Source organism: Protopterus annectens, chromosome 5.part0 (assembly GCF_019279795.1).
Source record: "Protopterus annectens isolate FY-2018-M chromosome 5.part0, PAN1.0, whole genome shotgun sequence".
Lineage (NCBI taxonomy): Eukaryota > Metazoa > Chordata > Ceratodontiformes > Protopteridae > Protopterus > Protopterus annectens.
The window spans coordinates 1188602046-1188628998 of record NC_056735.1 but is presented as its reverse complement, the minus strand read 5'-3'; the positions used below and the strand labels follow the sequence as shown (position 1 = coordinate 1188628998).

Sequence of the window (26953 nt, the reverse complement as noted above, 5' to 3'; positions counted from 1 at the left end):
ATTAACCAGGACCAATGGGTCTTAAACATTGTATCCCAGGGATACAGATTCTATTTCCACTCTCTGCCAACCCCAAGCGGATCGCCAGACCTTCCTCCAAACCAGTGGACATGGGCCCAAAAGCAAGTATTTTCTCCTCTCAGTATCAGGGCTATTCAAGCTGTGCCAACAGAGCAAAGGGGAGAGAGTTTCTACTCCAGGCTGTTCCTGGTGCCCAGAAAAGAAAACTGTTGGCGCCCTATTCTGGATCTGTCAACCCTAAACATCTTCCTGGTGGTAGCAAAATTCAAAATGTTTACATTCCAGCAGCTCCTTCCTATGCTAGCCAAGGACTCCTGGCTTGTCACCCTAGACTTAAAAGAAGCTTATCTGCACATCCCCATAAGGTAATCTTGCAGGAAATATCTATGTTTCAGGGCAGACTCTATGCACTATCAGTTCTCTGCACTTCCCTTTGGCTTATCTGCTGCGCCCAGGGTATTTACAAAGTGCCTGGCTCCAGCCATTGCTTACTGTAGGCAGTGAAATATTGAAATTTACCCATACTTGGACGATTGCCTGTTTCAGGTGGACAGGAATTGCTACTTCAGCACCTGACGTTTGTAAAGAGACCCCTAACTTCTCTGGGGTACACCATCAACAAAAAGAAGTCACATCTGGTACCAAGCCAAAAGATTGTATTCATGAGAGCAAGCTTGAACACAACTTCCCAGATGGCATTCCTCACTCCAGAAAAGCAGGTTTATTTGACAAATTATTTCAAACTACTGGTCACCCAAACCCAACTATCTGCAAGAAAAATACTGCAAGCCCTAGGGTTCATGGCCTCATGTTCATAGGTTCATACTAGGCTGTCTGCCCTAGGGCATTTATAAGCCTAGCCAGAGTGTGTTTGGCTTTCGCCACCCATTTTAAATTAATTTTGCTATGCCCTTTTTCGAGGTTAGTATACTGTGCCTCTGTCTAACAGTGGCACAGAAGTGATACCTGGGGTAAACCTACGATCTCCCATCCACTCATCAAGATTCCTCTTGAAGAGAGTCAATGAGGGACTCTGCCTAACCTGGATTGGGATTTTATTCCAGAGTGAAGGGAGCCTCTGGGTTATGAATCTGTCCCTCCAGCATGTCCTATTTATTTCAGTGCTGAGGTTCAAGTCTCTTGAGCGCGTAGCTCGATGGGATTGGATTTTCTGAGGTGCAGCATGTCCATTAATTCTGGGTTGGACATGGCTTTATACGTCAGGCACAGAAAGCCTCTGAGCAGGCGGTATGCCACTGAGTAGAGCTGGAGTTTCTTTAACCGGGCAGCATATGGCATCTGTTTGAGCCCTTTGATCCTCTTGGTGAGGTACTTTTGGGGTCTTTCCAGTTGCTGCAGGTGTCTGGTAAGGTACATCCCAAAAGGGGCATTGTACTCAATTATGGGCGTGATGAGGGATGAGTAAAGAGGCACGATGACCTCCCCTGATCTAGATGTGAATCCCTTCATGATTAGGTGGGCTATATAAAATGTTTTTCTAACCACTTTGGCCACGTGGTTGTCAAATGAGAGATTGCTATCAACTTGGGTCCCCAGGTCCCTAATTACTTCTTCTGTACTTAATGGATTACCACCTATGTGGTAATTTGTGGGCAATTTGTTTTTGCCAAAGGGGATGACTATACACTTTTTGGTGTTTAGCTTGAGGCCATGGCTCTGGCACCAGTTGTCTGTTTCTATGAGGCCCTTTTGGAGGATGCTTGTGTCGGCTGGAGAGTCTATTATGGTGCCCAGTTTGCAGTCATCTGCGAACTTGGTCAGTCACAGTCCTTCCGTGTTGGTCTGTACCTCTGAGAAATATATACCGAACAAGAGAGGTCCCAGGACTGAGCCTTGTGGGATGCCACTTGTAACTGGTTTGGAGTCTGATATGGCTCCAGCAATTCTAACCATGTGGGTTCTGTCCTTGAGCCAGTTTGCAACCCATCTAGTGACATAGGGGTTTATATTTAAGCTGGTGAGCTTATCTATAATGCCTGAGTGGGGTATTATATCGAAGGCTTTTGCGAGGTCCAGGTAGGTTGTGTGGACCACCTTCCCCTCGTCAATGGCATTGGTGACTGTTTCAAAGAAATCAACCAGGTTTAAGAGGCGGGTTTCTGCCCTTAACAAAGCCGAACTGGGTAGGATCCAGTGTCTGTAGGTCCCCAATATCTTTATTTATGAGGTCCATGATGATCCTTTCCATAGCTTTGCAGACCAAGCTAGTCAGGTTTATGGGGCGATAGTTTCCAGGATCCGTTGAGGCACCACTTTTGTGGAGAGGGACCACTGTTGCTGTAAGCCACTCTTTGGGTACATATCCTGTGGTAAGGCTGAGATTGAACGGTAGTTTTATGTTTGGGTTTAGCTCTTCTTAGAGTTCATGTGGGACGCAGCCCGGGACACCATCTGGTCCCATTGATGCTGTGTTTTTTGCTTTGGAGAGGGCAGCTCTTAACTGAGCATCTGAGATGTCAGGGGGGCAGCACTCTGCTGGGATAGATATTTGCCCTTTTGGTGGGGAGGGGGGGAGAAGTTTGCGCTAAACCTGTCAGCTAGGATGTTGGCAATGTCTGTGGGTTCGGTGTATTTTTTGTCATTTTGGACTAATTTTGAGTATATCTGGGAATTCCCACCCAGGTTCCTAACATAACTAAAGAAAGCCTTGTGATGATCCTTAGTGTCCTGTGCAATTTTTCTCTCGAAGCTGGCCTTAGACGATTTTATGAGTGCCCATAGTTTTTTGGTAATACTGATCAGAGATGCCTTCCCTTTTTGGGATTTTGCTCTATCATGTAGTAGCTTCCTCCTTCTATTGTATAGTTTGTTTATGGCTGCATATGAGGAAACTTCAATGGTACTTAAAAAGTCTCTGGTGTCAACATTCCCAGGACCTGGAAGCACTGATTCCTATTATTCCTTGCCTAAGGACAGAGTTCCTTTGGTGGGCAGAGGCTTGCAATCACAAGGGACTCCCTTTCAAACAACCCCCTGCCGTCCAAACTCTGACAACAGACGCATCAGACTATGCATAGGGGGCTCATATGGCAGGCAAATGCATTCAAGGCAAATGGAGCCCAGGCCAAATTCACCTGCATATCAATCAAAAAGAAATGTTAGCTGTACAGAATGCAGCGTCAGGTACCTTATCCTGCCAGGACAACTCCTAATAAAGACAGACAACATCACAGTTATGTGGTACATAAACAAGCAGGGGAGAACTCACTCCTACCCACTCTGCAGGTTAGCCATGGCACTGTGGAACACAGCCTTAAGTAACCAAGTGCACCTGCAAGCTCAATTCCTGCCAGGCAAACAAAATTCACTGCCAGACAACTTAAGAAGAAATCTAATGGACCCACACAAATGGAAACTGGAACCAAACTCATTCAAACTTCTAATACACAGATAGGGAACACCAGAAGTGGACCTCTTTGCTTCCCCCCAAAACCATCAACTGTGCAAATTTTGCACCAGAATTTCCCACAGCCAAGCATGGAAAGTGGATGCCCTATCCTTTACATGGGAAAACATCTCAATCTATGCCTTTCCCCCTCTGCCCCTCCTTTCAAAAGTACTACTCAAGATCAAACAGGACAGTCCAAGGACAATCCTTATTGCACCAAACTGGCCACGCCAGCACTGGTACCCACTCCTACGCAGTCTGACAGCAGTGCCGCCCTGGCACCTACCTCAGACCCCCTGTCTGCTGTCCCAGCAGGAGGGACAAATTTTGTATCCTCACCTGCAAACCCTGAACCTGGCAGCCTGGCTTATTCCCTGAATACATCACCAGCAACCCTCAGCAAACAGGTGCTGGATGTTATCCTTGAGGCCAGGAGACCTAGTACTAGGAAATCCTATTCAGAAAAGTGGAAAAGATACTGTTCTTGGAGCCAGTCTCAAGGAAAGGACACAGCCATGCCCACCTTACCTCAAATCCTAGATTATCTAGCAGAGCTGCTCCACAAAGGGCTATCCTTCTCATGAATTAAGATTCATGCCTCTGCCATCTCAGCTCATTACAAAACTGAGCCACCCCTCTTCTCTCACCCTCTGATCAAACAGTTCCTGAGAGGAGCTAACAATTTAAGACCCCCAAGGAGAGCTCCCACTCCTGCCTGGGACCTTAACTTTATACTAGAGAAGCTCACGCTCCCCCCCTTTGAGCCTGCTGCTACAGCAAAGTTAAAATTCCTCTCTTGGAAAACAGCCTTACTTCTAGCCATCACTTCAGCAAGAAAAGTGTCTGAGTTACAGACCTGTATGGCTGTGGAACCCTTCATTATCTTCCATGCGAACAGGGTTTCCCTCAGAACTAACCCATGTTTTATGCCCAAGGTGGTATCCAGTGTGGCTTTAAACCAATCCATCCATTTACCAACCTTTTTTCCTAATCCTCAGAATAAAGGGCTAAGGATCCTGCACTCCTTGGACGTGCACAGACAGCTCAGGTTCTACCTTGACAGGACTAAACCTTTTAGAAAATCTGACCAGCTGCTAGTCAGCTTTGCTACAGGGGCAGAGGGCAAGGCCATTTCAAAGCAAACCATTTCTAAATGGATAGCACACTGCATCTATTTATGCTACAAACACCATGGAAAACCTACCCCACAGAGGGATCGGGCTTCATTCCGCTAGGGCTACCTCAACCTCTACAGCATTTGGGGGAGTCCCTACCAGGGACATCCTGGAAGCTGCAGCCTGGAGTTCTGTACACACCTTCACCAAGCATTACCACTTACCTATTTTTTATAAATCCAGAGCTGGATTTGCCACTGCAGTCTTACAAGGCCTGCTAGCCAGCCCTACTACGTCTTGACTGCCTCCACCCTTCCTCAGCTTTGGGAATCAACCCAAGTGTGATGACTGCAACAGTGGAACACGAAGAATATAGTACAGTTGTGTACACTTACCATAAATGTAGATGTTCGAATGTATTCACTGTTGCATTCCTGTTTACCCTCCCTCCAGCCCCCTGCCTTTCTATACTTTCTACCTATCCTCTTTTTGGCCATATCTTATGGCATTGGTATTTACTTTGTACTGGAGGTGTTCCACACCATGTGATTGCTTCCTATTTTGGTGGCTCCTGACATCTGGGGCAAGAAAAACTGATGTAATGGCGTCGGCTGCATGTTTTATACCCCTGACGACCCGACGTCATGGAAGAGGCGACAGCATCTGACGCAAAAATCCAAGACTCTGGTATTCAGGGTGCCTGAGGGCTACCTGCAGGCAGATAACCCAGTTGTGATGACTGCAACAGTGAATACACTCAAACATCTACATTTATAGTAAGTGTACACAACTGTATTATCTACAGCATTTGTGTATGTGGTGACCTTTACCGCCATTTCTGAACAGATCTGGGTGCTTCCTTTGAGATTGCGGACATATGTGAAGAAGGTCTTATGATTGTCTCTAGTAGATGTGGCCAATTTGGACTCGAAGTTAACTTTAGAGGATTTCACTAGTGCACTTATTTGCTTGTTCAGGCTAAGGAGCGCTTGCTTCCAGTTGGGCACCTGCTCCTTCTTGGTCCTGGACAGCAATTTTTTCCTTTTGTTACATAGTTTATTTATTGCAGATGTCCACCAGACAGGTTTACTCTTCCTTGTGGAGGATGATTTTGTCCTGTCAGCTGTTCCTGATTCCATGCATCTGTATAAATGCCCGTATAGTACTTTGGTGTAGATTTGGACATTGGTGCCAGTTCCTACAGTGGGGGAGGGGTGTGTGAAGCTGTTTATACCATCCCTCTTTTCCTGCCATGTAAACTAGGCCTTGGAGCAGAAGGAGAAGGAAAGAAAGATAGCAAAATCAGCAAAGAAAATGGTAAGCTGAACAAGGATCTAGGCCTAACAGACTCCACCTCCAGGGGTCAAACAGGGACTCAGCAGAACACCTTCCTTTTCCCCTTTACATCGCACCCCAACACAGATCCCCGTTACCCTAGCAAAGCATGGAAGCAGGCTTTCTCTGTTCATAAAAACATGGCAAAACATTACTCAAGACAACTGAGTCCTCCTGTAATTGTAAGGGCAGTGTACAAATTGCAGTTTGCATTCCTTTCAAGACTCACAGGTATCCCATCCATGCCAAAAGGGCAGGTCAAAGAAGCACTGTCCCAGGTAAAGCTTCTTCAAGAATAGGACTTCATAGAACCAGTCCCTGAAAAAGACCTGGTAATAGGGTACTACTTAGTACTCTTCGTAGTACCAAGAAAAGAAGGCAGTTGGAGACCAGTTCTAGATCTGTCAAGGCTAAACAAGTTATTAGTGGTTCCCAAGTTCAAGATGCTTACTCTACAGAAGCTCCTACCAATGCTTAACCCTTAGGCTGTCATGGTTACCTTGGGTCTCAAAGATGCCTACCTCCACTTACTCATAGCAAAGTATCATAGGGGGTATACGTCCTCGTCAAGGCAGGTGGGATTCACTTTCATTTGTAAGCATTGCCTTTTGGTTTATCTGCTACTTCCAGAAAGTTCATAAAATGTCTGACTGTAGTAGTTGCCTTTTGCAGGACCAAAGACGTGCAGATCTATCCATTCATAGATGATTGCCTGATCTAAGCAAGTTCTGTGAAGGAGATGGAAGCTTCTCTTCATCTGCCCATGACCTGCTTTTCAGACCTGGGTGGGATGCTCCCTAAATTTAGAGTGTGAGAAATAAATCCCACACTGGGGCTTTCATGCCCTGTGATTGTTCTGCCTGGGGCCAGAGCTTGATGAACCCAATTGTCCTCAGTGTGCTCACTGTAATTCTAGGACCAGATGACTTGTAAAAGTAAGGGAGGAAGAACCAAGGGTGATCTTAATTGTACCCTTCTGTCCAAGGCAGCATTGGTTCCCCCTGCTGCATAATTTGAGCAGACAAGAACCATGGTTGCTGCTGCAGAAGGTGGACCTCTTGACCCAGAATAAAGCTGCCATTATCCACCCAACTTGAACACGCTGAAGTTTGCAGATTGGATGATATGTCCTTATCCCTCAGGGTCAGCTGTTAGACAAGGATGTCCTACTTATCTTGAAAGAGGCCAGAAGACCCAGTATTAGGAAATCATACAGCTCTAGATGGAAAAAAATCATGATATGGTGTCAGACCAAGGGCCAGCATCCTCACGTAGCATATGTCCCCTTGGTTTTAACTTGTTTGATGGAGCTTTTCACCAAGGGGTTATCTTACTTCTCCATTAAAATTGATGCCTTTGCTTGTCTGGCAGTGCAACACCCTTTGTTTTCTCAGCCTATGATAAAGCAGTTCCTCAAAGGCGTTATCCACTTGAGGCCATCCAGGAGGACTCCTTCTGGTACCTCAATTTTGTATTATAGAAACTCACCTTGCCTCCTTTGAACCTGCTGCTTCCACGGACATCAAATTTATATCATGGAAAACAGCCTTCGTCACAGCTGTCACATCAGCTAGGAGAGTTTCTGTGTTACAGGCACTAATTTGTAAAGAATCTTTCTTCAGGTTTCACCCAGACGGAGTTTTTCTTAGAACTAACCCCACCTTCATGGCCAAGGTGTTAATAGAGCTTTCCCTGAATTAAACAAAAGAAAGAGAACTTTGTATTTACTGGATATGCAGAGACAGCTCAGATTTTACTTGGATAAAACAAAACGTTTCAGAAAGTCTGATCAACGTTTTGCATTCTTTACTCAACAAATGAAGCAAACCAGTAAGTAAACAACCAATCTCTAACTGGATTTTTAACTGGATCTCCCTTTGCTACAAACATCATGGCAAAAAAGTACCTGAGCACATTAAGACTCATTCCACAAAGGCCACAACTATTACTGCTGCCTTTGTCGGAGTGTGTGTGTGTGCGGGGGGGCTCCACCCAAGATATTCTGAAAGCAGCTACCTAATCCTCGGTACACACCTTTTCTAAGCACTAAAATTTAGCCTGTATCACTAGAGCCAGAGCTGTGTTCACCTCTGCAGTTCTACAAGGGCTTCTCATTCTTCTGCCTTATACCTGTTCTAAAGCCACCCTTCTTATAGCTCTGGGAATCTTCCCATATAGTTACTACTGCAACAGTGAGACACAATGAACGTAGTATAGTTGTGTCTACTTACCATAAAATTAATATGTTCAACTGACTTCATTCTTGCATTATCCTTTCCCTTCACCTTTCCCTCTGTAATGACTCTGGGTCAGGATTGGCTCCCTTATATCCCTGTCCTTAAGGTCCCCTCCTCATTTAAGCATCCCTTTCAGGTCATTTTTACCCTTACCCAGCTGGGGACATTATGGGTGGGTTGTGCTCCTGGAGTAGAGTTAAGAGAGTGGGAATCCCTGGTATGAAAGGCAGGCCATGGTCAGATAAAAAGAAGTTTCCAGCATCTTCACAGAGATTCCTTGGTTCAGGCAGTCATCTAGATGTGGGTAGCTTTGCATGCCTTTGGTCTTGCAAAAGGCAACTACTGTAGCCAGAGATTTTGTATGCACAGGATAGAAGCTGATGGTCAGATTTCATGGAGACATGGCATTCCCAGGAAAACAATATAATTTTAGAACTAGTCTTATACCGTAGCTCATAGAATTGACCAACATGGTAGCATCGCAATACTTGAATTAAGGCATTTGACAGTGCTCACATACCTTTTCTATTTAAAGTATTAAATGAATACTTGTTTCTGAATAGTGTTGTGCAACCCATCAAATCTATACATGATTCAGGCTCCACCTGCATCATTAATTAATGACAAATCCTCACTTCATATAACAGTCTCTCTATATGTACGTCATAGATGTGCCCTTTGACATTGTGTATGTTAATTTTATTATTTAAACTTTTCTGTTTCAAACTTGGTATTCCCTCCTTTATAGGGACTAAGTTTAATGCATGTACTAATGTCACCTCATTTGAAGATAATGCACTATTTCCATAATACATCAATATCTACTTCATACCTTTTGCAAATATTTGAAGAATATAGTAAAGTTTCAAATTATAAATGAACTCTTGAAAATCTATCCTATTTTCATCAAATGCTTCAAACAGTGTTTTGTACTCATCACTCATTAATCAAATAAATATCTCAACAAAGACACTGAAATACTTGGGCTTTAAATATAAGCCTAACACATGCTTACTTGTATAGGTAGATCTCACCTTGGTCTTAGATAAAATAATGGGCTGCCACTCAACACAGTATTAATAGGTGCCTTAAATGTTAATGACTGTACTGCTCCCAACCAATCTGTTGTAATGTTTCTGTTCAGCAATTTGGAATAAATGGGTAAAGAACCTATGAGACCCAAACAACTGAGAGGCAATAACTCCATTCTCACCCTCATTATAACCAACTTAAAAGTCAAATGCAAAAGAAGTCAGTATACTGCCTAAGTGATCACTGCCCAGTTGTTTCTCCTTGGTCCTGTAAAGAATCAATTTAAAGAAGTAAAGAAACAACCTTATACCATTTCGCGTTAACCAGTCTCATAAACTAAGCAGCCACTACTAAATGAGAACCTGCAAACCATTGATTGATCCAGTTCCATAGATCTAAACACAGCCTTTGCCCACTTGTTAGAAACTCTGAGCCAAATTAAAGATTTCATGTTCCCAAGTTTAAAAAGGAGGCTAAGGGGCAAAAATGTCATTGGCTTTCAGAGCAACTAAACCAGCTGTTTAATTGCAGGTATTTAGCCTGGAATTAACACCAGCAACCCTTAAACAACCAACTACATGAAAGGCACAACCCCCTCAGGAAAAGGGCCGATATTGCTGCCAACACAGCAAAGGTGTAATTTCTTATAGAAAAACAGACCACACTAGCCTCCAACCCAAAACGCTTATGGAAAGAGCTAAAATCTTTAACAGACAGTATCACTGACTCCACACAATCAGCCAATAGTGCAATAGGAAACATTAACTTTGTTAACTCATTCAAGCCTGTAGCGTCTTTTTTGTATACTTCCAATTAACACCTATAGCCCCTTATGGCGTCCAGACCTTTCTTGGGTCTGACTTTTTAACAAAGTGATTTACCAGCTTAAAATAGGCAGACTTAGAAAGGGCAAAGATTTATTAATAAAATGACACTGATTGTTAATTTAGGATGTCCTGCAGTAGAAAAGCCTTGATTATCTTATGCTTTTTAAGTTAACCTTTCAGAAAATGCTGTGGAATGCAAAGATATTTGCAGGCTGTAAGATGTGCAACATTCCACACCACATAGGTGGTAATGAGTTAAGCACTATAACAATTGCCTAATAGACACTGTTAATGACCTGCCGAAAAACTGCATCGATGTTAAGACCCCCCCCCCCCACCAGACACACACACACAATTGACAATACAACACAAGACTCCTAAATTCAGTCTGCCCAACTGTACACAGCTTACAGCTCAACATTTACTTTAGGTATTTCACTGTTAATGGATTCTAAACAGCTCTTCTCAACATAAATGGAAAAAACAGTTCTAAGCTATCAAACTACAGCCACCGTCATGAAAATGTTATTTCCATTTATAGCAGCACCCCTCACTCATATATTCAATCACTCCTTAACCACTCCTATTTTTTCCACAGCATTTGAGCACTCACACATCATTCCTGTTTTCAAAAAAAGCAAAACCTAAGGAATACGAAGATTACAGATGTATAGCTAACCTATGCACTATAACAAAAATCTGAAAAATGTATATTCAAACAACTCTGGGATCAAATAAACAAATGTGGACTTTTTGTGATAACATGGTTTCAGAAATTCTTTCAGTGCCATGATAATGTTATGTACAACCAGTGACACAATTTATAGCAATATTAGTGCTTCAAAACAAATGCGATCTGTTCATTAACATAACAAGAATATTTTAAACAGTAAATCATAACCTACTCCTCTACAAACTTGGCAAATTCAGTTTTTGACCAAATACAAAAGATAAGATGGTTTTAGAGTTACCTCCAAAACTGAACATTCCATGTACATCTAGGAACCTGGCTTTTCACTGAAGGCACTATTAAAGTAGAGTCCTACAAGGATCCTTTGTTGTACCACTGTTATTTTACCTACTCACCAATGATATATCTGCTGACCTGTCCCAACTGAACTTTATGCAGATGATATCTTGTTACATGAATCATGTAAGACCACCTTGACCCTTCAATGCAAACTACAGTCTAACCTTACATATTTATGCATCTGTATGAATAAACATATTCTCCTAATCAATCCCCTAAAGTCTAACATCGTATTTGTCTCTGCTGCATAAACTCACTAAATCTCCAAATCTAATGATTACGTTTATGGGGAGCAACCCACTACCTCTAGTAAATGAACAGAAATACATAGGGATCAACTTGGACAATTGACTAAGCATATTGATAGTATGGCTAGGATGAGAAGACTTCAAATTTTAAGCTTTGAACACTGTGCTTGTCCAGGTCAAAGATCAATGTAAAACAGGAAGACCAGTAATGAAATGGAGTGATACAATAACTACAGTGTCAGTGGTCAGTCTCCTGACTGAATACAGAACATAGTTCAAGGATATCCATCTTTAGAATTGCTGTGAGTTAATATTTATTCAGTGGCATGTAACAACAAAATTGTTAAACTTATATGATTTCACTTGTTTAGAAATATTTTAAAAAGTAAGTGCTAAATGTGGGATGGTATAATTGTCTTAATGATTTACCTATTAGTAATGTTAGTGCATGTAAGAATAGAATGATATCTGTAATTACTGCTTATATATGTTTTTATTGTCAAGCACTGGACCGGGGGAGGGTTGATATTTTGATTATAATGGCATTTTTTTAAGTCTTCTCTTCACTCATGGAGATTTTCATCAGTGTTCCTCCAGCTTACCTCATTTCTGTTCTCATGAATGATAAATGCATTTCTTCACACAGATTTCAATCAGAAATGTGTATCAACAGACTAGTATTTAAAAAGATTTGGATGCAACTTAGCTATTGTGCATTCTTGAATAAACTTTCCCTTGTTTGAAAGTTGAAAAGATCGATGTGACACTTGTCTATCATTAGTTGGTTTCATTTTTGAATGTCATACATTAAATAGACTCAGATAGAAGTTAACTTACTATAGGGTATTGTAGCTCATACAGCAGTGATGTGTTGCATGTTTTTTAACTTAATGTGTTTAATGCAAAGTAAAAAAAACTTTCTGAGTAATAAAAAAATAAGAATGTCTTTATATCAAAGTTCTCTTTTTAAGATGTATTTATTATTCAACCAGTCTTTTAGCGCAGATGGATTTGTGTGCAAAATAGCTTGCATTTGTACTCAAGTGAATTGAAATTTGTTGTCAAAATCCCCACCTTCTTTGACAGTTCAGGAGATGCTGTACCACCATAAATGTAAACTATGCAAATAAGGACATACATATTATGATGTCAAGGAAAAACTTGGATGTTAGCTCAATGAACTGAGAGCACTTTACTAAATGTAATAGTCACTATTACACAGAGATTGGGTGAATAATTTGGGTAAATATTATAGCAATAACCCACGCCTGGGTGTGGGTAATGCTAAATTTACCCACGGTTGGCGTGGTTTGGTCCCGAGGCGCCCGGGAAACAAAGCCAACCGTGGGTAAATTTAGCATTACCCACACCCAGAAGTGGTTATTATTATACCATGACATTATTTAAGAAAAGAAACTGTTACTTTTCTTAAATAATGGCATAGTATAATGCCTGTTTACTGCCCTTCCGCAGATGTCTGGCATCCGCGGCAGTTCTGATGTACTGCGTGCCTGCGCAGTACATCAGAGCTGTGGGCAAAAGCAACGGAGAAAGCAAGATCTCCGTTGCTTTTGTTTTAGTGTTTCGCTATGTTAAATGAGTTTAACATAGCGAGACAGTTTTAAAATAAGCAACGGACATCTCCGTTGCTTATTTTAAAACTGTCTCACTATGTTAAACTCATTTAACATAGCGAGACACTAAAAAAAAGCAACGGAGATCTTGCTTTCTCCGTTGCTTTTTTTTAAAACACTGTCTCGCTATGTTAAATGGGTTTAACATAGCGAGACAGCTTTAAAATAAGCAACGAAGATCTCCGTTGCTTATTTTAAAGCTGTCTCTCTATGTTAAACCCATTTAACATAGCGAGACAGTGTTTTAAAAAAACGAGTTATACTAATGGAAAAAAGTCCGGGCGACCGGACCTTTTTCCATTAGTATAACTCGATTTACAACGGGCACGCTGGCCAATCAGCGTGCACGTTTTGGGGGGGTCATGGTATAATTATTATTTTACAAGAACATGATGAATTGACAAAATGATTTATGCAACCTTCGTATATTTCTTATGCTGTAAATATATGTACATCTACTTGCTGTGTTGTCTATTTTGTCTAACTTCTAATGAACTTCATGACACTGAATTACAGTAATCCTCTTTTAGAAATGTCTTTATTCCTGTTATATTCTACAAGCCTCCATGTGCACTGCTACCAGTGAATTTAGCTTGTCTGGTTATGTCTTTGTGATCAGGTCATGGTTGAAAATTGTCTATGAATAAGCTACCACCACCAGCTTGTTAACAAAATAAACACTCACACAAACAAATAAATGTAAATAAATAACATTTAGCTACTCTGCTACTCTTTCCTTGTCTTTTAAAACCCTTGTAATCAAAATAGTTACATTTCACCATTGAAAATATCTTAAGGAAGTGAAACCAGTTCTTACTTAACTGTGTAAAGTGTTGAATTTTGTCACTCTGATATTAAGTAGTTTGTATTTGGTATTGTTTGCAGGCATTGGCAGTGGAATGTCGTACTTGCCAACAGTGGTCATGGTGGGTCATTATTTTCAGAAGCGCCGAGCACTTGCCCAAGGACTCAGCACAACTGGATCTGGTTTTGGGACATTTCTAATAACCATTTTACTGAAGTATCTCTGTAGGAAATTTGGATGGAGAGATACAATGTTTATTGTGGGAGCTATTTGTTTGAACCTTTGTGTGAGTGGAGCTTTACTGAGACCAATGCCAGTAAGTAAGATGAAGAAAAGGTGCAGTGGAACCATCTGGAAAGAAAATTGCAATAATTCCTCCCAGGCAATGGATATTAATGAAGGAGAAGAAAAACAAAAAACAGAAAGAGAAAACAGCAAGAGCTGCTCAAGCCTAAATGAAAACAAACATTTTCTAGTTACAGAACAAAAACAGGAAAAAGGAAATCAAGAAACATATGCATTTTCTAATGAAAATACTGAGCACTTTCAAATCACTGAAAATAAAAGAGAATACAAAAAGGAAAAACAATACAAAAGGAACATTTATCCTCTCAGCCTATTTAAAGCAGTAGGTCAACTAACAAATTCCATTAAAAGGGGATTTTGGACGTGGCAATCAAGTTACTTTGGAAGTGCATCCCTTTTCAAAAACAAGGCCTATATGGCATTTGTTTTCTGGGCTCTATTTGCATATGCAGCCTTTGTTATTCTCTTTATTTATCTCCCAGAAATAGTGAAGTTATATGGTTTGTCAGAGCAGAACGACACTTTTCCATTAACCTCGATCATAGCAATAATTCATATCTTTGGAAAAATTATACTTGGTTTGCTGGGAGACGTTACATGTATCAGTGCTTGGAATGTATTTTTGTTAGCAAATTTGACACTGTGTATTTGCATTCTTATTGTGCCATTAATGCACTCTTACATTGGTCTTGCTTTCATATGTGCCCTAGTAGGATTTTCTGGTGGATATTTCTCTATAATGCCTGTCGTGACAGAAGATTTGGTTGGGATTGATCACCTTGCTAATGCATACGGCATCATTATTTGTGCAAATGGCATATCTGCTCTTTGGGGTCCACCATTTGCAGGTAAGTTTTCATAGTATTCCAGTGGTTAGCATTACAGCGTTTACTGGCCTTTGTTAACTCATACTGAACATATACAATGTTGCCCTACATAATTTATATTGTCAGCACAGTAGCTTAGTAGCTTAAAAATAATTGTAGACACCATATCTCTAAAGTGCTCTCCCCTTTCCCTATAAATATGCTTAGTAAGAAGAAGCCAAGCAAGGATGTTTTCCTAACTGTTAAGCTTTATACTCTCTTTACTTCCAAGAACTACACACACACACACACACACACACACACACACACACACACACACACACACACACACACACACACACACACACACGCGCAATACACACAGAGACACATACACATTGACACAATACAAGCACACACACCTTTTACTTGAATGATAGCATCAGTGCTTGGCAGTATATCATGATGGCACTGTCTGGAGTAAATGTTTGCATCTGTGCAGTATTTTCATTACCCTGGAATATGCATAATACTAAACTGTTTTCAGAAGCTTGCTACAAGAAAATGACTGCTTTTCCAGTACTGAAATGGTGATAACTTAAGGATTTTCTCTGTGTCTGTTGTCCTCTGATTTCTCTCTGTGGCTGTTGTCCTGTAATCCTAATGCCTTTGCTGTAGTCAGTGTATAAATCACTGACTGCTTTAACAAATGACTTGAGCTAGGAACTTTTAAGTGCAGCTTGTACTTCACTTGTCAGTATTGGAAGGGGAGCTGATATCTAGGTTTGCAGTGCATAATGATCTGTATTTGCTGGCTAGGTTCAACAGCAGTTTATTAAAATCACTGATGATTGTTTTCTTAAATGCCTCCAGTTTACAAAAGTGGCAGACACCTTCTTATTTGTGTCCAAGACGTTGGCAAACGTCTGATGTTAAGTTGTCAAACTCGCCTTCATTCTTGCTGGATGGGTTCGGAGCCGATCCTCGGCTCCGACTCGGCACTTGCTAAGCTCGAGAGCTAATTTTTACCAGCTCGAGGCAACCCTATATCCCATGATGCAAGGCGTGACTACCCCAGATCTCGTTTGCCGCTTCGCGAAGAGGTCTCCTTTTACCAGCTCAGGTAAAGTTTTAGTATTTTATACTAAAGTTCAGTCAAAAAAATTTCCATTTTCCTGATTTCCTTTCTTAAGAGTTAGTTTTAACTAATATCTAACTATCTTGCCCTATATTCCCTTTCTCCCTTATATAGGGATAGTTTTTCCTCCCTTCAGGCCTTAAGCCTCCCGTCCATTAATTTTCTGTCAGGGAGTGTGTGTGTGTTTTTCAGTTTTCCCTATTTTTTATTAGATAACTGTGTGACTGGTGTGTGTCTGTGTGTTTTGTGTTTGGCATACCATGTCAAAAGAAGTAAAGATCTCAGGCTTCAAGAAGTGTGACTCGTGCTGTCAGAAAATGTCTCTGACAGACGGTCACACTTCTTGTGTGTACTGCCTGGGGCCTTTACACCTGCAGGACTCCTGTGCTATTTGTCACTCCTTCAGCCAGAGAGTCCTGCAGGAATGTAGAAACAAGTTAATTCTACATGGCTTGTTGAAGCCAGAGGGTTCCCCGACCAAGACTGGGTCGGCAAAGCCCTCTAAGCCACCTAAAGCCCAGGCTGTGGTTCCTAAGCCTTCGGCGGTGTCTCCGACTCCTTCGGAGTCGAGATCGGCTCCGGCTGGAGCCGATCTTTCTACCTCTGAGGTGGTGGTATCGGCGCCGTCTGGCTCCGATACACTTGCACCTATGTCGATGTCGGCTCCGGCCAGAGCCGACGTCTCCTTAACCAGGACTGGTGCCGATAAGCTGTCGGCTCCATCTGGAACCGAAGGGTCTTCGGCTCCGTTGGCTCTTTCTAAGAAGAGATCTCGGTCCCCTTCCCTGGAGTCGATTTGCTCGGCTCCGGGATCTCCTCTACTTTCGGAGCGGAGCCATCGGAGCCGATCTTCAAGGTCTTCCAGGCTGTCAAACCATGACTTGGAGAGGGTGGTAAGTAGACTGCTGAAGTCACAGGCACTGGCCCAGATGCTCCATAGCCCGTCTCAGCAGATGACCGCTATCCCTCATCCCCCTGAAATTCCTCCTCCGACTCTCCTTCATTGTTCGGAGCCGGAGCTTCTCGGAACGTTGACCGTGGGTGCGCCGGAACCGATACTTCCCCTGTCGGCTCCGTCGTCTTCGACTCCGATTTCCTCCATGAGACCTTCCTTGGAGGGATCCGGTCGTCGGGTCTCCCTTGTCGGCTCCGAGGGGGCGAGTGGCATCGGACCTTTGTCCGACCCCGCTCTCCCTCTTGGAGCTTCGGCATTGGCGAGCTCGGCACCGACATCGGCCTCGGAGCCTTCTCTTTCGGTGGGACCAGGGATTTCTGTCTCTTCGGAGCGGGAGTCTTCTGGCCTCCCTGGGAGGGGAGCCTTTGAGGTGATGAGGAGTGTTCTAGCCCCGGAGCTGAGTCAACGGTCAATTCCATTAGCTCCTCCCTCTTCGGTGCCTGTTGATGTCTCTTGCCATTCTCTTGCTCCCGGACCCAGAGATCCATCGCCCCAGGTTTCCCCATTGGGAAGAACGTCCTCTTCTGAGGTTTCTCCTGATCCTTCCGGAGAACCCCCACGTAAGAGGACGTGCAAGAGGAAGCACACAGACTCCCCCGAGTCTACGACATCAGATACCGACTTAGATGAGTCGGAGGGTTCCCCACGGTCCCCCTCTGAGGATGTCTCCTTTTCAGACATCCTGGAACTCCTTAAGCAGAGGGGGAACTGGCCTTCCATTAACCCCTCCGAGGATGAGTCGGTATACCTGGAGGCTTTTGGATCTCGACCCTCCACCTCCTGGGTGTCTCCGCCTTTCGACCCGCTCATGCAAGTGGTGGCACGAAAGGCATGGGCGGCCCCGGATTCTGTGGAACCAGTCCCCAGGAGGCCTTCTAAATTCATCACGGCCCCCGCAGACAAACATTTTCATACCAAGGGTGTCCCTGTTGATGCCATGGTGGTGGTGGCTGCCACCAAGAAGGAACTTGCCGATCCTTCTGTACCTGTCCATCCTCCTAACAAGGACTCTAGGACCATGGATAGGTACGGTAAGCGGATGTTTTCTTCAGCGACCTTTGCTATGCGCTCGCTTAACTATCTCTGTCACTTTACCCGGCTTCAGAGAGACATTCTCAAGGAACTAGGTGAGGTAGTTCAGGATCCATCAGCTGCTGGGGCTCAAGAAAAGATTGCCTCACAGCTCGGAATCCTAAATTCTATAACTAACTCCTCCATGCGACTCATTTCTTATGCAGCCGATGGGGCGAATAGAGCCGCAGGCACAGGAGTGGCACTAGGGCGTCAGTCCGGGATGCGGCTTTGTAATTTCGCGGACCCCTTTAAGGCGTCCTTCACTAATACTCCCTTCGATGGTTCGGCTTTGTTCGGGCCTCAGGTGAAGGACACATTGACCAGGTGTGAGCAAGACGGCAAGACTCTTTCTGCCGTAGGAGTCCATTTCTCCACCCCTTCAAGACCCTATCCCAAAGGGCAGAAGGGAGGGAAAATGTGGTTCCGTAAATCTCAGGGAGTCACGCCGGACGCACGTGGTCAGTTTACCCCCAGAGGCAGAGGGGGTAATAACAATAGACGCCGCCCTAGGGGCAGAGGGGGTCTGCAGAATCAGGGCAGCAGAGAGCCTCTCTCTCTGATAAACCCTTCCAGCACCCCTGAGGTGTTGCCCGACTGTCCACCCTTGGAGGCAGTTGGGGGAAGATTGTCGCTGTACCCAACAGCCTGGCTTTCCCTTTCTCAAGACAAATGGGTACAGTCGATCATATCCGAGGGTTACAATATCCCTTTCATGAGATATCCTGCTCCTCATCAATCCCTCCCGGACGTTTCACCCGGTCTAAGGGAGTTGGCAAAGCTGGAGGTATCAAAGCTCCTAGCAAAAAGAGCCATCCAACTAGTACCAGCAGACCAGGTAGGATCCGGAATCTACTCCAGATTCTTTTTGGTTCCCAAAAAGACGGGAGATTGGAGACCAATTTTAGACCTCAGCAAACTAAACAAGTTTGTCAAGAAGGCAAGGTTCCGGATGGTCACGCTTCAGTCCATTCTACCCTTTTTGGGCAAGGACAACTGGATGTGCTCAATAGACCTTCAGGATGCGTACTATCACATAAAAATTCACAGGCGCTCCAGAAGGTTTCTCCGCTTCCAGCTGGGGACCAGTCATTTTCAATTCAGAGCCCTGCTCTTTGGTCTCACTACAGCCCCCAGAGTGTTTACCAAATGCATGGCAGTGGTCACGGCTCACCTGAGACGTCAAGGATTCCAGGTGTTTCCGTATCTAGACGACTGGCTCCTCTCTGCCACCACCAGGCATCAATTTCTCAAGGCCAGGGACTACACTCTTCACATCTTAACCAGTTAGGGATCTCTATAAACTTCGAAAAATCTTCATTGTCTCCTTGCCAATCTATTACCTTTATAGGCGCAGAATTAGGCACTGTCGGGATGTCAGCAAGACTCACAAACCAAAGAATTCTGGACATCTAAAAGTATGTTCATATCATACTACTCAACAGAAAGATCAGGGCCAGATTTGTCCTGAAGGTGCTAGGTCTTATGGCTACGGCCATCGTACTGCTTCCTTTAGCTCGCTTCCACATGCGTCTTCTGCAGTGGATGTTGTTCACCCAGTGGTCATTCCAGCAGCTTCCCATGTGCCACGAGATCTTCGTGACGCAATCCTTCAAGAGTCACCTAACCTGGTGGATGTCTTCTCCACAACTCCATCAGGGCCGACTGTTTGTTCTCCCAGTTCTGGTTGCCACAGTCACTTCGGATGCCTCTCTGATCGGGTGGGGGGGGCATTATCGGGGCAGGATGGTCCATGGGACTTGGCAACCCATAGAATACCATCTGCACATAAATGTCCTAGAGATGAGAGCGGTGCTTTTAACGTTGCAAGCCCTCAGCGACTTTCTTCCTTTAGGGACTATTGCAGTTCAGACAGACAACATGTCCGTAGTCTGGTATATCAACAAACAGGGTGGGACCAAGTCCTATCCACTGTGTCGAGAAGCTCTCAGACTTTGGCAATGGGCAATCTCCTCTCATCGGTTTCTGATAGCAATGCATATCCCCGGGAAATCCAACCTCTTAGCGGACAGACTGAGCAGAGCTATTCTCATGCCATACGAGTGGTCTCTCAAACAATCAGTAGTGGACGGAATTTTTCAGAAGTGGGGCATCCCTTGCTGCGACCTTTTTGCTACACCCCAAAACAGCAAATACCCAGACTTCTTCTCCCTCTTTCCACTACCAGGCCATCCCCCCAGAGACGCTCTAACCCAGGATTGGCCCCGGGGACTTCTTTATGCCTTTCCTCCATTCCCGCTGATACCTCAAGTGATTCAGAAAGCTACCGTCTTGAGAGCCAAATTGATTCTCATTGCCCCTTACTGGCCTCGACAAATTTGGTTTCCGTCCCTACATCGTCATCTCTTGGTTCAGCCTTGGTATCTGGATCCAATTCCAGATCTTCTGACCCACCATTCAGGTCATCTGCACCAGGCCATTCATTCTCTCAACCTCACTGCTTGGTTGCTCCACTTCCTTCCTTAGCCAGGCTTCCTATGATTTCTAATCCCGTGCGAGATATCATAGTAGCTTCTCTAAAGTCCTCTACCAGAAGGATTTATGCTAGTAAATGGCAGCGTTTTTCCTTCTGGGCAACGTCTAGGGACATAGATCCCTTTACTGCTCCAGTGCAGTCAGTCTTGGACTTCCTAGCTGAGATTTTTCAATCGGGTTCTTCTTCCTTGACAGTTAAGGTTCAGCTGGCAGCGATCTCAAATTTTCATGTTGGCTTAGCGGATCAAAACATAATGTCTCACAAGCTTTGCAAAGCCTTTCTTAGAGGGATCTTTCTGCTGAAACCCCCAGTCAAAGATCCCCCTCCGGAATGGGACCTGAATTTAATGCTGGCATCCTTGATTCTGCCCCTCTTTGAACCGGCTGCTACATGCTCATTAAAATTTCTTTCCTGGAAGACAATTTTTCTGGTTGCTGTTACTTCAGCCAGGAGGGTGTCTGAACTTCACGCTCTCTGTGTCTGTCCCCCATACTTGGTTTTCCACAAAGATAGAGTGTCTTTAAGAACTAATCCATCTTTTTTGCCCAAGGTTGCTTCCCAGACGAATATTAACCAATCTATTGAATTGCCAGTTTTTTCCCTAATTATTCTGATAGAACGGAACAGAAACTTCATTGTTTGGATGTCCATCGCCAACTCAGATATTACTTGGACAGAACTAAACGATTCAGAAAATCTGATCAACTGTTTCTTTCTTATGCAGAAAACAGAAAGGGTCTTCTGGTCTCCAAGGTGACCTTATCCAGATGGCTGTCTTCTATAATTTCTCATGTTTATCTCCTTAGGGGCAAGCAACTGCCCTCGAAACCAAACGTACATTCTACCAGGCGCCTAGCCACTTCCACAGCATTTCAGGATAGGCTACCTATTGACACCATTTGTGCAGCAGCCACTTGGGCCACTCCTCACACCTTTGTCTCTGTTATGAAATTTATTATTGAGTGTAATGACCAACGCATATGTATGTTGTTGACTGAATTGGATGAACTTAACAATAACATTGTACATGATTTACTATATGATGAATATGAAACGTATTACGAATCACAGTTCAGTTGGGTAGCTGGAGTTATAGACAAGCAATTTGAACGCAAATGCAATAAGTTGAACCGTGATTTGGAGCAGTAAAAAAAGGGTGATGTATATAGGTGGGAGAAGAGTCATAACAATATTCAATATGACAAGTACAAAACATCTAAAGGGAAGGGGAAATTTAGGGGATATTCTAGTAACAACCAGAGATTTAGGTCGTATAATCAATATAGGGGAAATTACAATGAGTTTAACAACTATGAAAATCAACCATACAATCAGGATTTTTTAGAGAGAGAACAGGATCGGGAGGGGGACCAAAGGAGGTACCATCAAGGAAGGGAAGGCTATGTGGGGAGAACGGGGAGAGGGTAAATATTATACCCAAGCCTGTCCTAATGGACCCTTCTCCTGAGATTGTTAAGGTTAATGAAATCATTAGCTCTTATGACAACTTTTATATATACAATTACACCGATGTGGAACTTAAAAAAGAACATTTTACACTTTTGTCTAAGGGGATGAAGTTTATACCCCATGGGACATTCAATTTGGTAGATAGTATAGTCGATATAAAGAAATATGTAAGAAAACTCAATCTTAGTGTGAAATATGATGGTATACCCAATGTACACAAAGAGTTTGGGACCAACAGCACATACACGCCACCTCTCAACAGTTTGTTGGATACTTTCGAGAAACTGGTCATAAGTGATTTATATAAGTACAGCAAATGGAGTAAGACCAGTATGAGGTTTAATTTAACTAAGGAAGAACAGGGTATACTGAAAGAATTACAGGAGGACCAAAAGATCCGTATTATGAAACCGGACAAGGGGGGCGGGGTAGTGCTATATCCAGCTAGTGATTACAAAAACAAAATTATGGGTTTGTTGTTAAACTCTGGAAAATATGTGATTTCTTCTAGGAATGAAGTCCACATAGGGTATCATAAGGTGGACTTGCTGTTAGAGGACCTACTATTGGAAGAAAGAATTGGAATTGATTTATATAAGTTTCTGAAAGTTGAGAACCCCATCATAGGAACAATTGTTGGTATTCCAAAAGTCCATAAGGACATTAATGATCCACCGTTCAGGCCCATCATTTCGGGGAGTCAGGCTAAGACCTTTCCTTTCGGAAGGGTTATTGACAAATGGCTCAAACCCACACTAAGAAAAATCCCCCACTTGGTATGCGACTCTTGGGACTTCCTTGGTAGATTGCAACCAGGGTTGGCCGAAGGGGTTGAATGGCTGGTGACTATTGATGTCATTGATTTATTTTCCAACATACCCAAAGAGGAAGGTTTGGCTAGATTTCATGAGAGCGTTTATAGTCTTGGAATGATACCCGGAGACAAAAATATATTGATTTTGGAGTTTATGGAGACTGTTTTGGCATACAATTACATATATTATGAAGGAGAATACCACCAACAGACAAAGGGAGTAGCGATGGGGGCAGCTTGTGCCCCCATATACGCTAACTTGGTGGTTTTCGATTGGGAAAAGGAGTACATTTTTAAATCTGAATGGTATAAGCATGTTACCTGCTACCTTCGTTTTTTGGATGACATTTTTTTACTTTGGAAGGGTAATAGTGAGGAGTTAGATAAGTTTTGTGGCTACCTAAACTCTTGCAGTAATAATTTTAAATTCACCTTCAATAAGGACAAGGTAACTATTCCCTATCTGGATGTGAGAATTACTATACAGGATGGGAAATTTAAGTCAAACATATATAGGAAAAATACTTTTAGTAATTCCTATTTGCATTTTTCCAGTAACCATCCTTGGGCCCAGAAAAGGAATATTATAAAAGGGCAATGTATCCGGGTGGCCCGGATGACATCCAATGCCAATGACCTGGAGTTGGAATTGAGGAAGGTAAAAAATTTTTTCATTGAGAGGGGGTACCCCATGGATATGATAGTTGATGTTAGTGAGTATGTGAGGAAGGAATGGGGAATTAAGTACAAGCCCCTATTAGGATCAGGGTTTGGCTTAGACAAAGGACCGGATATTGCCATAACTAACACTGATGCTGATATTAGCAAATTTAAGAAGGCATGTGTTATACAGCACTCATCACATAATAGGGACATTAAAGATATTGTTCAGAGAAACTGGACAGTTTTAAAGGCAGACAGTGACATATTGAGAGTTGTGGGGAAAGAGCCTAACTTTGTTTACAAGAATGGTTCTAACATGAAACTATTGTTGGAAAGGAAGTATGATATAAACTAAGGTAGTGATTGTGTTGGAACTTAAAAATGTGGCACTTGCCAGCAATGTCAATACATCTTTGATGGTACTACTATTACTTTACAAAATTACAACAAAGCTAAAATTGTTTTTTGTAAGGGGAATTGTAGGACAAAAAATCTAGTATATCTGGCTATATGTACACACTGTCCCTGCTATTATGTAGGCAAAACAATAAGGTGTTTGCGTAATAGAATCTATTACCATTACTATAGTATCAGGAAAAATGATGAGAATAATGCCCTTTGGAAGCACCTGAGAAATAGTAAGGACTGTTCGACATTCAAATTTGGTATATTGGAACTGGTCAAGGACAACGTGAGAGGGGGTGATATTAAAAAGGTGGTTAGTGACAAGGAAGTTAGGTGGCAAATTAGACTTAATGCCTCTGTGTACCCGGGAATAAACGACCATATTTCTATCAAACCCATATTGGATAATTCTGGGTAATTATAGGTTTCATGTAATTAACTTATAATGTATTCGAGTCTGTTATGATAAGCGTATGTTTTTTAATAAGACATGAACTTAGGACATGTACACTACTAATCCGTGTAATATTCAAGGAGTTTCAATATGTACTGCATATCTAAATGCATATTTAGCATGTTGTTCATAGACAAATGTGTTGGAAATCTCTGGGGGAGTGAGAATGATGGTTTTTGATAATTGCGTTCAGCACTTTTAATTTTTTAATTGCAAATAATTATGTCAGGTGGTTCATCAACTGTGTGTCATGTGATGTGAAGTGTATATAAATGGGTTGTGAATGTAAGTACAATTGTTCTGATGAAGTCACAGAGTGATGAAAGCGCTTAACGTTTTTATTGTGTTTTACAATAAATTTCTTTAGTTTTATCCTGACGACTGAGTACTGATTTTGTGCTGTGCTGGGCGCATTTTGCCCTTAGGAACTGGCGTGCGAATTGTTTTATATTGTGGACTGTTCCTGGTGATTGGATTAACGTGTCAATGGTTCATTGAGTGGCCGATTGCCACTATACCTATTTATGTAAATCACTTGTAAAATGTCAAACGCACAAAACTACAAAACAACATCAGTTCCAAAACATTGAACACCAAAACAATGAAATCAACAACAAAAAAAGAAATCATCTTTTATGCAAGGAGGCAAGCCCCCCCCCCCGTGTACCCCACAGTCCCTGCTACTTATATATCCCCAATGCAAGATCGCACTGCATTGAGGAAATGGCAAAAAAATACTTCATGCTTTACCATGCTGTCGCACAACTACTGGCATTTTTCAAACTTCCGCAAGTTTGATATTACATGCCAGTAGAAAAGACAGTTCGATATTTTGGGAATTTGATATACACATACACATTTACACATTTGCCAGTTTAATAGTTGCATAACTTCGAGGAAGGCAGAAATTCCTTAAAACTGCATTCATCAGTCTTGAAGAATTCCTTGTTCTGTCTTAACTTGAGTGAGCAAGGACTGATGACCTCTTGGGCTTTAATCATTAAAGTAACCCTGCAAGTAGAAACATTTTAAGAAATTGTCCTTTAATACTGTGTTGATGTCCAGTGGTGTGTGGAAAATGTTGTAAATGGTGAAAGCAGCAGATGTAGTTGTGTACTGGCTTAATACTCATTTCATCATCAGGGACTGTTGTGATGATGGAGATGAATGAAAACAAATCAAAACTGTATCTGATTATCTGATTTATGTAGATTTGGTGGGTAAGATCAGGAAAATGTGAACTAAATTAAAGTAAGAGGTAGCCCTGATTGAGCAAACTGTAATACAGCAAAATCAGAATATTACTTAAAAAAGCTGCTATCCAACATGGATACTAGGATCACAGAATGAAGTTGTCACATCACCTAGGGGCCACCTAGGAGCTTATGTTCCAGATGTAATGGCTGTTGAGGTTTCGGAACCGACTAGGACCCAGCCCATGACTTCTGTTCCTCTTTAGATTCGACCTGAGGTTTTGGAGACGGAGTGTTCAGAGCTAATGATTGTGGAACCGTCGGAGCCAACACCCCTCCCGGGCCTTTCAGTTCCAACTACTCTGACTTCTTCTGTGCCGACCTTAGAGTCTAGGAGCCGACACTCGCCGGTCGGGTCCAGAGAGGATAGTCGTACCGATCTGTTGGTTCCAACTTTGCCTCTTGGGGCCTCAGCTCAGGTGAGTTCAGCCCCTACTTTGTGCTCATACCTCTCAACCTAGAAACATCAAAAATCTGGACAAGGCCCATGAAAAATAGGTACAAATCTGTACGCTGATTAACATCTAATTTGCATACATAATTACATAACCCCACCCACTCCAATGGAATTGTGAGATACCAACTTTCAAATGCAAACTGAAAAACAGACAATCAAAATATGGCACCAGAGTCCCCCTGCAGCCATTCCAATGTCCCATTACCTGACTATTTCGCCCATTTACCATAAACACTAATGTGTGCATGCATACTGCTTTGCTAATACAATGATTATTTGAATTTTATTTTTACATTTTACAGCCCAATGCACGAACACCAATAGACATCTGCTAAAAACACTGTCTCACAACAAAAACAGACTAGGCATTAAAATGTATCTGCCCTAGAAACTCACATTCATTGAAGCAGCATTGAAACCCACACCACATTCAAAGAAAATGCATTTGGCCAGTGGTGGATAAAGCTTTCCTTTGGGCTGTTTTCAAATCATTGGCCCCTTGCACACAAAACAAGAAACATACATGTTTTCTTTGATACACCTTCCTGACTTTATTAAATTATATAACTTGTATAATACAGCACACTTGTTAGACAGAGCACATTTTACATTTATTGTTTGAACATTTTTCCAGTAAGCTGTAGGCAATGAAATAAAATGCATGAACCAATAATGACCAATTCAGAACCTTTCCATCATAAAAGTCTACTTCCAGTGTGTCCACACACTCACACTATAAATAGAATGACAGTAGTGTAAGCCATAGGCATCTTGCACAGCTTCTTGCACTTATTTTCAATTTCAGTTTTTTTTCTGGGGGGGGGGGTGGTACAAAAGGCCAAAAGCCAGGGACACATTTTAAACATTGCTTGTATAATTCTGGAAAGTTGCTAGAATAAAATGTTATGTTACCACCATACATTCCACTGGCAAGTCTCTAACCGAGGAGCCTGCACACTACAGTCAGAGCA

The 26953-nt window shown here is 42.6% G+C and overlaps 1 protein-coding gene across 2 annotated transcripts in view; it reads left to right on the top strand.

The window, feature by feature from the left end:
* Window positions 1-26953, top strand: part of SLC16A14 (solute carrier family 16 member 14) — a 560584-nt gene that overhangs the window by 480168 nt on the left and 53463 nt on the right. For both annotated transcript variants that reach the window (XM_044071054.1, XM_044071055.1), the window contains one exon: window positions 13774-14847. In XM_044071054.1, the coding sequence (XP_043926989.1) occupies window positions 13774-14847 (1074 nt within the window). The remainder of the gene's footprint in view (window positions 1-13773; window positions 14848-26953) is intronic.